Source organism: Diadema antillarum, unplaced genomic scaffold (assembly GCF_040938485.1).
Source record: "Diadema antillarum isolate AM-2024a unplaced genomic scaffold, OU_Dant_1.0 seq00000420_RagTag, whole genome shotgun sequence".
NCBI lineage: Eukaryota > Metazoa > Echinodermata > Echinoidea > Diadematoida > Diadematidae > Diadema > Diadema antillarum.
This window is the reverse complement of record NW_027271405.1, coordinates 303,007-319,382: the sequence shown is the minus strand read 5'-3', so window position 1 is coordinate 319,382 and position 16,376 is coordinate 303,007. Positions and strand designations below refer to the sequence as shown.

Below are 16,376 nucleotides of genomic sequence, written 5' to 3'. Positions count from 1 at the left end.
TGCGAATATTTCGCAAGGAATAACACCAACTCTAAACCTTCAAGGACTAGGCTCAAAAGCTGATGGGCTTGCAGTAAAGATTGTCACCTTTGAAGATTTTACTCGAAATCGTAACGTCTCATGTGAATTATCCGTCCTTAAAAAGGGAAACTTCCGAAGCTGTACCTTCCCTGATTATGTCGACATTCGATCCTCTTGTGGAAAGGGGGATGCTGTCTTTGAATGTGACATTGATGAAGACAGTGAGATTGCATGGTATTTCTTGGGCGAGGACTACGGCCTGAAAGCTGTTAGAAATCCTTGGTTCAAGAATCGAGGTAAAACCTTGCTGCTGAGGAACATTTCGGAGCTAGAAATCGGTCACGTGATTGTGTGTCAACAAATCACCACAAACAATCTTATTACTCGGATAGGGTTTGCGAAGGTTCAGTGCATTCAATCGTCCCGCACTATTTTCACTGGACCGCACAATTTGCCAGAGAGTCGTATAAGTAACCAGGTTAATATGTACGTTTCTTTCATCTTAGCATGTGCTTGGTTTGCTTCATTAGTTTATATTGTAAGCTGCTGTATATATACTCGGCTAGAACTGAATGATAAATGATATAAGAGTATTAAAAACGTGGAGATAGAGTCAAACGTGGAGATAGAGTCATCACGACCCCGCAATTCACAATAGATTCTGACACAAACAGGGCATGACTTGATGCAATCATATCAGCATTTGATTTTGGAGATAAATCTTCCCGAGTGCTTTAAGGTATTTACTCTGCGTAATCAAAATGTGCAAGAAAGTACACGCTGTTATCAAGAACTTCCTTTTTGACGATATTGATGCTGTGTTGTCAATGTAAAGGTAAGAAGGTGGGCAGCGTGTCTGATTTGAGCATTCTTATTCTTTGGATACAACGTACGTAAAATTGGGTACTTGGATATAAAATGGAAATCTTGCACGGGAGGAGATCACTATATGCACGCGACCAAAAGTCTCCACTTCACTTGAATGCAATTATTTTTATGTTATATCTTACAATTTATTCCACAATGTCATTGTCCAAACCCGAGGAGGTGATCCGTGACCCATAAACACACCAGTAACGGGAAGAAGCCACCAATCCTGAATTGTTGTTACCTTTGATGATTATGTTCGAAAACTCAATATCTCATGTGAAATGTCTGTCTTTGGGAAAGAAAACATTCACAAGCTGCTCGTTCCCTGATTAAGGCGAGATGCGATCCTCGTGTGAAAAGGGGGATGCTATGTCTGTCTTTGGGAAAGAAAACATTCACAAGCTGCTCGTTCCCTGATTAAGGCGAGATGCGATCCTCGTGTGAAAAGGGGGATGCTATCATCGAACATCGTTGAATGTGTCATTGATGAAGACAGTGGGATTGTGTGGTATCTTATCGACCCAGAGTACGGCAAGAGAGCTGTAAGTAATTCGTGGTTTAAGAATAGAGGAAAATCCTTGCTGCTCCCTGAAATTTCAAGGTTTGATGTCAGTCGAGTGATTGTGCGTCAAGAAAACTCATTGCACAATGTTATTCGTAGAATAGGATTTTTGAAACTTCATTCGTAATACGTGCAGTCCTCAAGTGTGGTCACCACTTGACCACCATACAGTCATTGTGGTTACTAGTCATGTTAACATGTATGTCACCTTCATGTTGGCGTGTGCTTGGTTTGCTTTATTTATTTTTTTTTGTTTGCTGGTGTTGATACTGGGCGAAAAACGAAACACAGACATGATACGACATAAAAAATGTGCCAAGCTATCACTACGACAACATGCACCGTTTTCGATATTTTCAGGCACAGGGACTGACTTTACGGGATCATAGTTAATTTTAATCTAACCCTTGTAGGACAGGTTACCATTTGTTATGAATCACCAATTGTTATTTTCGCAAACAGTTCATCTGTTCACATTTCGCCTAGTTTCCCATTATATAACAAAGAAAATTGATTTTTTTAAAAATCGAATTCAATTTGTTCCAATTTTTCTTTCACTCTTCAAAGAGAAAATGAAGCAGAAGGTCTGTTACATTTGGGAAATGTTATAAACTTCAATGTCAATTGGGAGGAAGTATTTTTAGGGAACAATATAGAGACAAATGGAGGAAAACAATTTCATTTTATGATGTTAAATAATCTAGAGGTCAAACAAAAAATTATTTCTGTGGCAATAGAGTGATACCGATTTATGCAAACGTTGTAGGTGCAAGATATGGAATATGATGTATATATGTATGCATTCACACGTATGTATGAATTAGGTGATCCGAGTATCCTCTCGGATCACCTTCTGTATCTGTACTGATTATTTATTTCTTTCTCCTCAAATGTTGTGTAGCGGTTAACTCAAAAAGTTCTTCGCCTATTACTTTCAAACTTATACCATATGTATCATGTTCTAGGCATGACAGATCTAATGTATCATTGTGATCAGTCAACCGTGACGTCACTATGACGTCATTATGTGAAATCACGTTTGCATTCGTATCACATTAATGGAATGGAATTTTTCAATAAAATTTACATATCATATAGTTCAAGTCAGGTTCTGTTGATTCCTGTCCTAAAATTTGATCATGTCTAATTGAACGAGCGCGTACGCGTGCGTTGAAATTTTAACATTCTCTAATCAAGCTCAAAATTGTTTTGCACACGTTTCAGGTCATTTGGAACATTTTTATAAAATATCGACGGACGCGTACGCGCGCGCGCTATACGCACACACAGCTTGTATGCAAAAGAAATTTCCCATTTTTTCACATGGATCGGATGTCTGAAATGTCAGGGAACAATTCTAGTACGTTTCCAAGTCAATCCAACTCAATATGACGTCATACGGGCCCGTCAAAGTTGAAATTCCGCGCGTGCGTCAAGGGCGATATACAGTGCAACTATGCCAAAAAACCGCCAATTTTAAATCCGATTTTACTCGTCAGGGATGGACGGTGACCCCCCATTTTCTTTACATATTCTGAAAGCTGATGAGTTGTACATGTCATTTCATGGGTTGGCGATGCTGAAAAATGATTAAAAGATATCAAATTTCTTAATAAAGTAAAAAGGGTAAATTTTCAAAATGACGTCATCAAATTTCAAGGTCACTCGAGCGTATCTCACTTATCCTTTGCCGATTTTCACCCAGATTTCAGTACAAATGTATGTTGTAGCTTATTAAATGCTCTTTCATGCTTGTATAACAAAATTTTGATTGGATGACGGCATCACCTCGTAAAAATGGATTGAAAGTAATCTTGTCAAATTTGACCAGTTTACGTGTTATCTCAATGGGAGTGCAGTTTTTCTGGAAATGAAAATTGACATGACTATCTTTCTCGAGCACTAGCTCACTTATGCTTAGGGGAATTTCTCTCAGATTTTAATATGTTGTAGCTGAGACTTTGGGCTATCGAAAATGTGCAATTCGTTTTTCCATATGACGTCGGCATCATGTCGAAAAACTTGGTTAAAATTAAAGCTTATCTTCGATGTATTAAGATATTTCTTTCTGAAACTTTCTTTGCAATAACTCATGAAAAACAGTGCTTATCACCCCCCCCCCATATTTTGCACATGTTTAGTTCATGTCACGTACATTATTTCATAAAATAACAACTACTTGATCGGACACCATCTTGGGTATGTAAATTAGGGTCAGAGGTCATAAATTTTTCATCCTGTATCTTGAATAAATGTCCTGTCTTTCCCATATTTTCCACACGCAAAGACCATGTTACAAGAATCATTTCACAAAATAACCACTTTTTGCTCAGAAGCCATCTTGTCTGTGCAAAGTGGGGTCAAAGGTCATATTATGTACTTCTTCCTGTATCTTCGTTATGACGTGTTATCTCTATGGGAGGAAATTTTTCTATATGTGAAAATTGACATGATTGTCTTTATCGACGACTAGCTCACTTACCCTTCGGTGAATTTCTCCCAGATTTTAATATGTTGTAGCTGAGACTTCGCGCTATCGAAAACGTGACCTCTGTTTTTTTCATACGATGTTGGGATTACGTTAAAAAACTTGGTTGAAATTAAAGGTTATCTTCGATGTGTAAAAGGTACTAGCCCACATTTGCAAACCCACGAAAATCAAAACTGCATAAAACAGGTCCAATATGACTTCAAGTACAAGTTATAACAGTAACATACCTCACCTGTCGCTCTTTGTCTATACCATTCGATAAAAGAGAGAAAATCATCGTTTTAAAATCAATTTTCAAACCGGGTCAACCCGACCCAAAATCGAATTACGAGCGCGGGCTATAGCTACGTACATTGTACATGTAACACGTACGTGGACAGGAGCTAGCGAGCGTTATACGCATGCATACGGATTACGGTGCATTTTCATTTATTTTTATGAAAGTAATGGACTAATTGGAACGAAATTTTGCACAGGTGTTACTGCAATCATACCCAAAGTCCATGCTAACTATGAGACCAATTGCTGCAGGTTTACAAATGTGGGCTAATACCTTTAAGATATTTCTTTCTTTCAGCAACTTTCTTTGCAATAACTCAAGAAAAACAGCCTCTATCACCCCCATATTTTTGCACATGTTTATTTCATGTCACGTTCATTATTTCATAAAATTGTAATGTATGCTCTTATATCATAATATCAAGAACGCCCTCTCTTGAGGGGACGTGAGAATAAAAGGCACTTCTGGTATTGAGCCGTACGATGTCGGATGATCTCTTTTTGTGCTCGTCACAAATCTTCATTAGAGAAACTTTACAAAATAACAACTACTTGATCGGACACCATCTTCGGTATGTAAATTAGAGTCAAAGGTCATAAATGTTTCATCCTGTATCTTGGTGAATACATGTCCTATTTTTCCCATATTTTGCACACGCAAAAACCATGTTACAAGAATCATTTCACAAAATAACCACTTTTTGCTCAAATGCCATCTTGGATGTGCAAAGTGGGGTCAAAGGTCAAATATACTTCATTCTGTATCTTCGTTAGTGTATGCGGAATACGGTACCAAAGATGGCAGGTCTGACTCCCTTTTCTGAATGAGAATCCAAACATCACAAGGCCAATGTCCCCTCAACACAAATTAAACCAGTATGGGCATGCCTATTGGGGTCAGGACTCAAATCATTGATTTTCGAATAGATCGGATCACCTAATTTGTCAGTGTTGACAAATTCTAAGTCTAGTTATATATGATATTCTATGGAATCCACATGATAATGAACATAATTAAAGTTTCATTTTCCGGGACTTTTGACTCATTTCGGCAGAGCGCGTCAGAATCACTTACTAGTATATGTATATATATGTATATGTATATATATATATATATATATATATATACATATATATATACATATATATATATATATATATATATATACACATACTTATATATACATATATGTATATATATATGTTCATAATACTTATATGAATATATATATATATATATATATATATATTCATTTTAGAAAGTTACTTGACTTTGTTTACTGTTAATAGCAGCATTATTTAAAGCTTTGAAAATAAGGGTTTAATATTCATAAATTGATAAGATTTTAGAAAGATGTTGAAAAAGAATGTGCATAATATTCCTCATCTTTTGACTAAGTATATCAAGTATGTTTTGTTTCAAATATGTTTTGGAAAAAAATGACTGAAACACACAATTTGTACTTTTTCAGACATGTTCTACGTGGAAATAAATGCCTGAATAGGCAAAAGAGAAAAGCAAACGTTGTAAAACATGTGTTGCCTTTAACCAACCCCTGTAATCTTGTCTCTTCCTCGTCACACACCAGGAAACAGGTGAAGCCACGGGTAGATTGTAATAGTCAGAGAATCATATCAGCGCCCACCAACATGTCACAGGAGTGAGGGCTTGACTGTGATATTCTACAATAGTATGCAATCATGTAATCCAGTCTCTACCCAGAAACAACCTGACCATCACAAGATATTTACAGGGGAATTCACGTATCTAACATTGAGATGTTGAAATTTCACCTTCACTGTGTTTGTCATTGTGTTTAAGAGGAAAAAAAACCCCAACAAATCACGATTGCTGTATGGCATCACGTTTATCATATGATATTGTCATTCGATCGTGTTATATATGCTAACACCGGTTATGATTATGGTGAGAATCTGAAAGTAAATTTTAGTTCTAAGTTAAGTTCTACTTCCTTTCTGGAGAACTAGAAAAAATGAAATAATAATACATTTTCCGAAGAATCCGGTGAGATGCAATCATGTACCTCAGATAAACAAATCTATGTCTCAATCACGGAGAAAAGTTTTAATAATGATAATAACAAGAACGATAATATTATTACTACTACTACTACTAATAATAATAATAATCATAATAATCAAAATAATAATGATGGCAATAATTATGATCATTATGATAATCATTATTATTGTCATTATCATTATTATACTTATTATTTTCATTTTTATTATCATCATCATTACCATGATGATATAGTCTTTATCAAGGGTAGCCTCTCCAATGTTGATACTGTTCTACCAGAGGACCCTGTCATTATTATTTTTATTATTGAGCGAAAACCATTAAAATCTACTAACATAATGTTCACAATGTTGTTACATGTGCGTAAAAAGTGACTATACCTAACGAACGTTCATGCTTCTAGAATACTGATATCCGGACACTGTTGCAAATGTACACAACATTCTGTTTTCAGCCATGTAAATGTGACATAAACAGGATTTTGGACTCCGTTAATTTCGTAAAGTAATGTCCGTTTGCCAAGTATGATTAGTTGTCTGATGGTTAGGTAACTATGCGCTATCATTTTGTCTATCTATCCGCTTTAACTCAAGACTAATGCCATATCTTTTAATGAGAACCTGGAGTGTTTTAGTAGGGATCTAGTGTACTTGCATGAATGCACTTACGGTAATATAGGCTCGTTCTGCTAGAAAGCAAAACATTTCCCTCAAACAACAATAGGAATTAGCGGCCAAGTATCAACTTGTTGAGCACAACTTGGCACGCGACCTATTCTTAAAGCTCATCTTCACAACGACTGATGTACAGACAGACAGAGAGATTGACAAAAAGCCCTCCAACTAAGATTAGCCTATGCCCTGTATGTGCATAATATGTTATATACGTGCTTAGGAAAACCGAGATCGGCTGGTAAATTTCACTCTGATAATGCAGGTAAATCACTCAAATGTACTGCATGGAATAATGTCAGTACAACTTACTGTATGTTAATCGAGTGTTTATTATTGTAATACTTAATCTAATTAAAAAGTGGTTTTATCCCTGACTACGACGTTGTTCGGAGATGGAATGACAGCGAACCCAACTGAACAGGAATGAGTGAGAAAAGACAGGCTGACAGACGTAACACCCAAGAACTCGGCCGACGTCTTGAGTGGATACGTTAGAAAGCAGCAAGAATCTACCACCATCTACCACCATCTACCACCATCATACACCAACATTCGCTGGAGAAGTCCAGCGCGATGTTTTCCAGATCAAGGAGCCACCACGTAATCTGTAAGTTGTTTCCATTATCTGCTACTGTGCTATCAAGATGACTGGTGATGTTATTTTCCACGAACTTCAGTGGAAGTTTAAAACGAGGAACTCGTAATGTTGACGTGTATTCGGTAGCCATCGCGGCTATGATTGTAGATTCTGTGAGTAGAAAAACACATGTGGTAAATGGTAAGAAAATAATCATACTCATTTGAAACAAAATCCAATGATCGGGATAACGAAAGACTGTTTGTATCAAGAGTGACTGTTCGACCTCAGAAGGAAATATCTGCTATTAGGCAATAATAAGCGTAGATACTTAGATGTAGAGTCTGTTAAATCCAACCCTTTGATATCAAACCGCAAATCACCACTTTCCCATGGCACGTAAGCCCTGCAGAACAATGGCAAATTAGATTATAAATACATGTACTAGCAATCGTCGTGAAAAACAGTTTCACCTTATGATTGATTTATAAGAATCTATTTGGGATAAACAGAATGAAACACGGAGATAGTGAAGTTATCTGCCAAAAGACACCGGGAAGAGCACCCAACGTCGAAACTCCGTATATGAAAGCTGTTGAGTTGGGACGATGAACATGTACTCCATCTTCTTTAACATTACTCTCGATTACTATTACGTACTCGTAGGCATTTGGCTGTAATGATACAATTGCTTTGAAACCACACGAAACACAATTCTAAACTTAAAGTTGAAATTTATAGAGAATCTAGAAATATGACAAGTTTGATATCTACGGAAAGCTAAGAAGCTAGTTAACAAAACTGGATATCTTTTAGACGATGTAACTTTACCCACAAACTGTTTTTGAGATTGAAAAAAAACATCCAATTCCCATGACCACGTAGCTCCGTTCGCTACAAGAAACATCGGATTTGAGTAACGTTACCAAATGTGTATGAGCCGATTTGCCGTACGGCTATATATGAGACCCGCTCTGATAAAACCCGAAACTTCTCGGCAAATGTGATTTCGCGCTACAGCGCGAAAAAGGTCAAATAATGACCTCAGGGACCAAAGTGACATTTTGGTATCACGTTGTAGGGGAAATTTTCTAGTTTCTGATTGATATCAACATTTCGAAATATAATCTACAAAATGTGGAATTTTGAAGAGAAAAGTGGGATGTCAATCTCAAAAGTTGGCCAAAATCTTACGTCTAAAGACCAAATCGCCTTCGCTTACGCTGCCCCCCCCCCCAGGAAAAACGCAGTATCTACATCCAGCTCCATTTCTCAACAACCGAGATATTCACCATTTTATATTTTTTGCCAAAGCCCCTGGAAAATATACTCTTTTGAAAAATTCCTTCATCGTGGAATTTTAGTCTATCTAGCTACCAATTTTCCTGGAAAAATATCATTTTGTGTTTTTGTTTTGTTTTTAAAGGGACTGTACAGTACTGGTTGAGGTGGGGATTCATGTTTTGAACATTCCTAAGTGAGATAATGAAAAGCCTCTTATGAAATATGAAAGAGCTTGTGATTTTAAGAAGAATTCAACATTTGTTTGATGAAAATTGTTTTTCAAATGGCTGAGATATCCAAAAAAGTGCTAATAATAAAAGACGACATGCCACAACTTTATTAGGATCTCTTTGTTTCACGTTGTTTTTTTTATATCTCAGCCATTTCAAAACCGATTTTCATCGAGTAAACTTTTGATACCCCTTTGAACTGCATGCTCTTTGACATCTCATAGAGTGGTTTCTGAATATCTCGCAAAATGTTAAAAGCTAAATCCTCACCTCGACCAGAACTGTACACACCCTTTAAGTCATTGATGAAAATGTAGATACTTTGGGGAAACCCCATGCAATTGACTGATTTCCCCAAGGAAAAACGCAGTATCTACAATGGAACTAATTTCCCCAAGGAAAAACGCAGTATCTACAGCGGAATGACTAGGATTAATCTTCTGCCACAATTATGTATGCATATATACATCATTGCACAAGTATTCATGATGCACCATCCTCAACCTTGGGCCCTGGGGGATGCATCCTCCATCCCCCCATTTATGCCCTGATTACAGAGTAGGCTTCATAACATTAACAAATAACAGATCGTTCTTGGAACGTTTTGCTTACATTCCCAGACCGATCTTGCTGTAATGTTACGTGTTTAATATGAAGCTTGCCAGGGCTGTAATGTGATGCTACATGGCCTAGCCGCTAACTAGCATCTAGATCTAGATCTGTACAGTCTAGGCTAGAGTCTGTCTAGAGCAAAATAAATCTAAATCGGATGTCTGGACCTAGATCGATCTAGACTAGTTTTTATATCGTTTATTCTAGGCTGGCTACGTAGCAGGTTCGTCGAGTCTACAGCCTCAGGCGAAAGGCCTACATGAACGATACTGACAGAGAAAAAAATAGCCTAGTAGGTAAACTAGAAGGTTTAGTCTAAGCCCTACACGAGACAGGTCTCTGTAATTAGAAAAAAAAAATACATCTAGAACCGGTCTAGATCGAAGTGACATCCGCTCTCTAGGCCTATTCCTTCTGGATCGAACCAAAGTTGTTTATGTCATGTATATTTGTAATGTAACTTTTTTTTACTTGTAATTTGTAGCATGCAGCATGGGATCATGCATGCATTTTACGCAACCCAGTCTCACTAGGGTCTAGATAAGAATCAAAATAGGAAGATTAAATGAGAACTTACCTGTTTGAAATTTAATCTTGATTTTATAAGTAAGTCGTAGAGAAGAGACTACATGTCTCATCGGGTGTAATATGAGATCCCGCTGGTCACGTGTGTGGCAATTTTTTAAAGCTGTACGAGACTACAGGATATATTGATAGGAAGATGAAGATGTTGAGAACTTTACCTGCATAAGGCTACGTAAGTCGCAGTGTGGGAAGAGGAGGGATGTAGTCTCTTCTCTACGACTTACTTATAAAATCAAGATTAAATTTCAAACAGGTAAGTTCTCATTTAATCTTCCTATTTTATTACGTAAGTCTCCGATCGAGACTACATGTCTCATCGGGTGTAATATGAGATTTCAAAGCCCTGTAGTCACGTACAGAACAATACATCTGTAAGCCATCAACGGCATCACTACAGACAGACATACCTGTGCACTCTGTGCAGACTGCCATTCCATATGCAGACTGAAGTTGCCAAGTCACATTTTCAGTAAAGCCTGGGCAAATTGGTTAGTATCTTGTAAGGGCTTGCAATAAAACTTGCGGAATGTCTTCTCAGCCACCCATCCAGCCCTTGAGAGGATTTCTGACACAGGCACCTCACTCCTTTGTGCTGCTGACGTAGAGGCCGCCCTTGTGGAGTGAGCACTGAAGATCTGTGTATCGACACCAGCGTCATGTAGGACAGTCTTAATCCAACGTGCAATTGTTTGCTTTGATGCACGACGGTGAGGCTTCTTATAAGCTACTAACAAATGTCTCTCCATCCCTCTTAGATTCTGTGTCCGCTGCACATACTCTTTCATATAATTCACTATGCACAATCTCCTATCTGGAGGGTACGCATTTAGTGTGACACTGAATCCCGTATTTCCAGGCTTGTTTTGTTTCAGTGTGTTCTCAAAAGAAATCTCAACAGATGATTTTTTCCACCTCATCCTGTCCAGGTGGATAACATGAAGAGACTGCACCCTTTGTGCAGAAACAAGTGCTATCAGCATAGTCAATTTCTGAGTAAGTTGCTTCAGATTAAGTGCCTTGGATGGAGACAGCTTTCTGAGGTAGTCCAAGACGACTTTAACATCCCAGATAGAAGAGTAGCGAGGAGCAGGCGGCTTTAAATGAAAAACTCCTTTCATAAACCTATTTACAAGTGGGTGCGACCCAAGAGGCTGTCGTCCACCATCAACTATGAGAAACGTGGAAAGGGCACTCCTGGCTGTATTCAGGCTACTGTATCCAACTTTTTCTTTGTCTAACATATTTGTAAGAAATGCAAGGACATCACAAACTTGGACATTCAAATAATTAATGTGTCTCTCTGCACAAAATCTTTTCCATTTTCTGATGTACACCTGGTACTGTGCTTTAGTGGATCCTTTCCACGACGCAGCTATGATGTCTATTGTCCTTTGTGTGAGGCCCTGCTCCGCGTAAAGTCCCTTCCAAGCCTGCAACATAATAGAGACAAGTGATTATTCAAAGGATGTGGGGTGCCTGAAACTGGTTGACATAATAATGTCTTACTCTTTCGAATTAACATGGGTTCCTCAACCAGCATACTCTTAAGGATAGGGTACCAAACCTGTGTTGGCCAATTGGGCACCACTAAAATCCCACATGCCTCATCCTTCTGAATTTTCTGCAAGCACATTGGCACTAGATTGAATGGGGGAAAGGCATAAAACTCCCACTGACTCCAATCAACTGTGAAGGCATCTACTGCCCAGGCCTCTGGTTCAGGCCTCCAAGAAATATATCGGTCTACCTGTTTATTTAGGCGGGAGGCAAACATGTCAATTTCAGGCACACCAAATCTCCTGATTATTCGTTGAAATATGCTCTTATTCAACATCCATTCTGTGCTGTCCGAGAATTTTCGAGACATGCGATCTGCTTCAATATTCAATCGCCCAGGTAGGTGAGCAGCTGTAAGCCAGATGTCCTTACTAATACACCATTCCCAAATATCAATGGCCATTTGGTTACATTCAGGAGATTTTGTGCCACCCATATTGTTCAGATATGCGACAGCCGTTATGTTATCTGCTCTAACAAGTACATGATTGCTCCTTTTCTCTGAGCAAAAGGCTTTTAGCCCATGACTAACTGCTACCATTTCTAGCAGGTTAATTTTATTCTGATTTGCCTCTTTCAACTCATCACTATTCCATCTGCCACCTGTTGAAGTGCACAGATTTGTTGCCCCCCAGCCTTTACCACTGGCATCTGTGTGGATTTCCACATCTGGTTTTGCCCTCTGCATTGGGCTAAACTGTGACTCAAGGTTCCATATCCACCACTGAATTTCATGGATGCTTTCTCTTGACAAGGTCATATGCCTATCGAAATGTCCCTTGTTCCTTGCAAGGGCAAGAATCTTGTCTTTCTCTAAGGCTCTATAATAGAGAGGGCCATATTGTACTGCTGGGAATGATGCCACTAGTTGTCCAATAACCTTTGCAACTGTTCTGATAACAGGTTTCTCAGTAGCCAACAGTTCTTTACAAGACTGCTTTATGTTCTCCTGTTTTTCTTTTGGAAGCCTAACACTCATATCCAGAGTGTTCAGATTGAAACCCAGAAAGGTAATCTCATGAGTAGGCTCTAAAACTGATTTTTCAGGGTGAACAATAAACCCCAAATTTGATAGCAACTTAGTAGTTGCGCTCACTGCTGCCTGCATTTCCTCGGCAGTTTTTGCAATGATAAGTGTATCATCTAGATATGCAATTACAATGTGGCCCTGCTCCCTGAGCGTTGCCAAAACAGGCTTTAGCAGTTTTGTAAAGAGCCTTGGTGCTGAACTAAGCCCATTGGGAAGTGCTTGAAATTGCCATAACCTTCCCTGCCATGTAAATCTCAGGAATTTTCGAGAATCTGGGTGGATAGGAACCGTGAAGTATGCGTCTCGGAGATCGACTGAAGCTAAATAATCTCCCGGAGAAATAAGCGGTAGAGCTGTCTTGATATTATCCATCTTAAAATGCTGATACAAAATACTCTTGTTTAATTCTGTCAAATCCAAGATGACCCTGAGGCCGCCATTCTTCTTTGGCCTTGTGAAAATATTTGATATGAATTCCCCTTCTACATGTTCACATGCTTCTATGACATTTTTCTCAACCAGCTTGTTGATTTCTTCCTGAATCGAGGCCATTTCCTCAGAATTTCTTTTGAATTCATGAAGGGGTTTTTCCCTACAAGGGGGATATTTAGCTGGGTCAAATTCAAGCTTGTAGCCCTGTACAGCTTGCAAAATATATGTATCAGATGTAAGCTCTCCCCAGTTGTGCATATGTAGCTTTAGTCGACCTCCGACTGCAATATCATTGACATTAGATGTTATTGTCTCCCTTACCTCATCACTGTTTGGGAGTTGCTCTATTTCATCCTGCCCTGCCCTTGGCCGAGCTTCCGGTACTGTGGGGCTTGGCGTCCCTCTCGAGACGCTGTCGGGGTAAACGTATGGGGAGCTTGTGGGGTCCTCTTCCTCCACTGGTTTCGTTGGCCTAAAAAAGGCCTAGATGTGCTCCCTGACGAATCCGCGTAGGATGTCCGCGACACCCAACCAGCTTCCTTGTATCTGCGTTGAGACCCTTGGCTTGGGTAGGGGTGATAGGCCGGCTTGGGTCTTTTAAACCCGCCTCTCATCACTCCGGCCGCCGCTTTGTGCTGGTCTTGCAAGTCCTTTACTTGCTTGCCCAAGTCATCCCCAAAGAGATACTTGGTTACAGGGTTTGTTGGTTTGCAGAGATGAGTAAATTTCGCGTTCAGATCCGGCTTGATCAATTCTTTACGAAGAGCATTCATCTCAAAGTTTGCGTTGCACAACAAAGCTAGAACGTCTTGCTGTTCGGGAGATATGTTGCTTGGATCGAGCAGGCTGACATAAGCCGAGATACCTCTTGTTAGGGATTTTTGGACCCTCTGAAGTTTCACATCCTTCGTACGAACAGGGGCAGAGAGGTTGTCCCAGATCGTCTGATTCACTTTCGGGGTGTCGATCCCTCGACAGTTCGACGGCACTGGGTATTTGCTACTTGTCTCATCGAGCACTTTCTCTTCCAGATGATGGCTCATCAAGTAGTTGACAGAGCTTGCTAGCTCCTCATCAAGAGGCTGTCCAATATCTGATGCCACCGCAAATTTAGCAGCAAAAGCTGGTACTGTCTGTGCTTCTGCCCTATCCACGCACGACTCCAGCTCTGAGCTATGCCCTGCACTCAAGGCATGCACCATGTCATCATCCTCAACATCCATTTCTTCTGTATGTGCCAAGTCATAATCTGCACTAACGCTAGAAGTTGAAGCAGAGGCTGAATCACTTCCACTGCGATCAAGATGTCGGTCTGGCTGTGCATGTCCCATGCCTGCCACCCCTCCCCTTTTACTGGGAAGAGCCTCCATGAACTGACAGAGCAAGCCTTCGAGTCTATCAAGACGACTGTTTACGGTCCCAAAGTTATCATTTGTCAACTTTGACGAGTTGGATTTCGTAGCAATCCGAGGCCGAGTCGCCGCTACCGCCGCGCGGTCGCCAGCCTCCATCACCGCCGGTACTCCCCGTCCACGGCCCGTGTTGGCAGCCGTACCTTTCGCTGCCGCTGCGCGGTCAGCTTGGCTAGCACTCACCGCCTGTTGTGACTCCATTGCTGCTCTGTTTTCGCCCGAAGATTCTGCCGCTGCGCGGTCAGTTTTCTTCTCTTTGTTTTCTTTTTCCGCGGCCACGCCAGCGGATCTTCTATCCTTCTGTTCTTTCATTATTCTGATAAGTCCGAAAGGAAGAATTTCCGCGAAATTCTTGAATATTCGAGGGTTTTGAAAAATCCTTTTCACACACACAAAACGCGCCAACGAATTGCCACACACGTGACCAGCGGGATCTCATATTACACCCGATGAGACATGTAGTCTCGATCGGAGACTTACGTAATAAAATACAACTTATAAAACTGTCTCTATTTTGTCCATTTACCTATTTTTCACATAATCTATTGTCAGCTATTTAATTTCAACACAGTATGGTATGGAGTAGATAATTGAACATTGACACTTCACGAGACTTAGGATTCTGAGTGGTTAAGTTTTAGTTTTAGACTTCTTACTTAGTTTTATAAACAGGCCTGCCCTAGGTAGGCCTATTCTAGTCCTACACTAGATCTTTCTTTAGACTTTCGGAATACGGACCCTTAAAGTTCTAATTAACGTTAAGTCTAACGTAAGAAAAGAGACGCAAGACTCAGACGTTACTGTCTAGACAAGTCTTACTCTTAGACTTAGACTTAGATCTAAATATAGGGTCTAACATGTTACATAACCTGACGTTTATCCAACACAACACAAATAGATCTATTGCCTTTCGCCGAAACTTTCGGATTCGGAGCCTGAGGAATTTTGACTAGGGTCTAGGCCTAACAAAGTTACTTCACAACAAGTTAATATTGAAATAGTAAGGAAGAATAAAGATGATCGTTTATCACACGAAGCGAGGTAAACACAAATGTATGCATTTGTGTTTACCTCGCTTCGTGTGACAAACATGCACTTGTGTTTACCTCGCTTCGTGTGACAAACGATCAGCTTTATTCTTTCAATATTGAAATAGTTTTGAATAACTTACTCATTATCTGAAGATAAATTTTTCTTGAGGACTAGGCTCACGAGTAATTTTTCCCGCGACAACATTTTGTTTTAATCCAAGTAGAGTCTACACACTGTATGCTGCACAGCACTGACTAGCCTGGCCCTGTGCTGACTGCATGCTCAGTGCAGCTAGCTGCAAGCAGCTGCTGTGCTGTATTGTTTTAAAGGTACGGAATCCCATTTGCATGCCTTAAATGAAGAGTTGTATAAATACAGTGGTATATTGAAGAGAGTATCATTTTAGAAACTCCCATAAAGTATTGAAAGTGGCAGGTAACATTAAAGTACATTTTTATTGACCGTTAGATTTTGAATTGAATTTTTTTCGGGGCTCACCGTAAATTCCAGTACATTACTAGGCTACCTTTGCAGACCCATGCACTGCATGTGTGTCCATCATGTATATTTTGTGAAGAAAGTTCATCAAAACTTATTATAAAATGGGTTCAAGAATGTAGCCAATAGGAAGCGCTGAAATGAGTCACATGTGCTTCCTTTATTCTAGTCCCATTGCACTGCTGC

The 16,376-nt window shown here is 39.6% G+C and overlaps 1 protein-coding gene across 1 annotated transcript; it reads right to left on the bottom strand.

Annotated features, from left to right (window-relative positions):
* Positions 1 to 10,265: 10,265 nt before the first annotated feature.
* On the bottom strand, positions 10,266 to 15,103 carry LOC139732410 (uncharacterized). Its single transcript, XM_071643275.1, has one exon. It carries the CDS (start codon positions 14,970 to 14,972, stop codon positions 13,593 to 13,595), a length of 1,380 nt encoding a protein of 459 aa, XP_071499376.1. The 5' UTR covers positions 14,973 to 15,103; the 3' UTR covers positions 10,266 to 13,592.
* Positions 15,104 to 16,376: the final 1,273 nt, after the last annotated feature.

What these genes read in the sequence shown, in the direction of transcription:
- LOC139732410 (XM_071643275.1), bottom strand. Translation starts at nt 14,972, where the DNA reads ATGAAAGAACAGAAGGATAGAAGATCCGCTGGCGTGGCCGCGGAAAAA.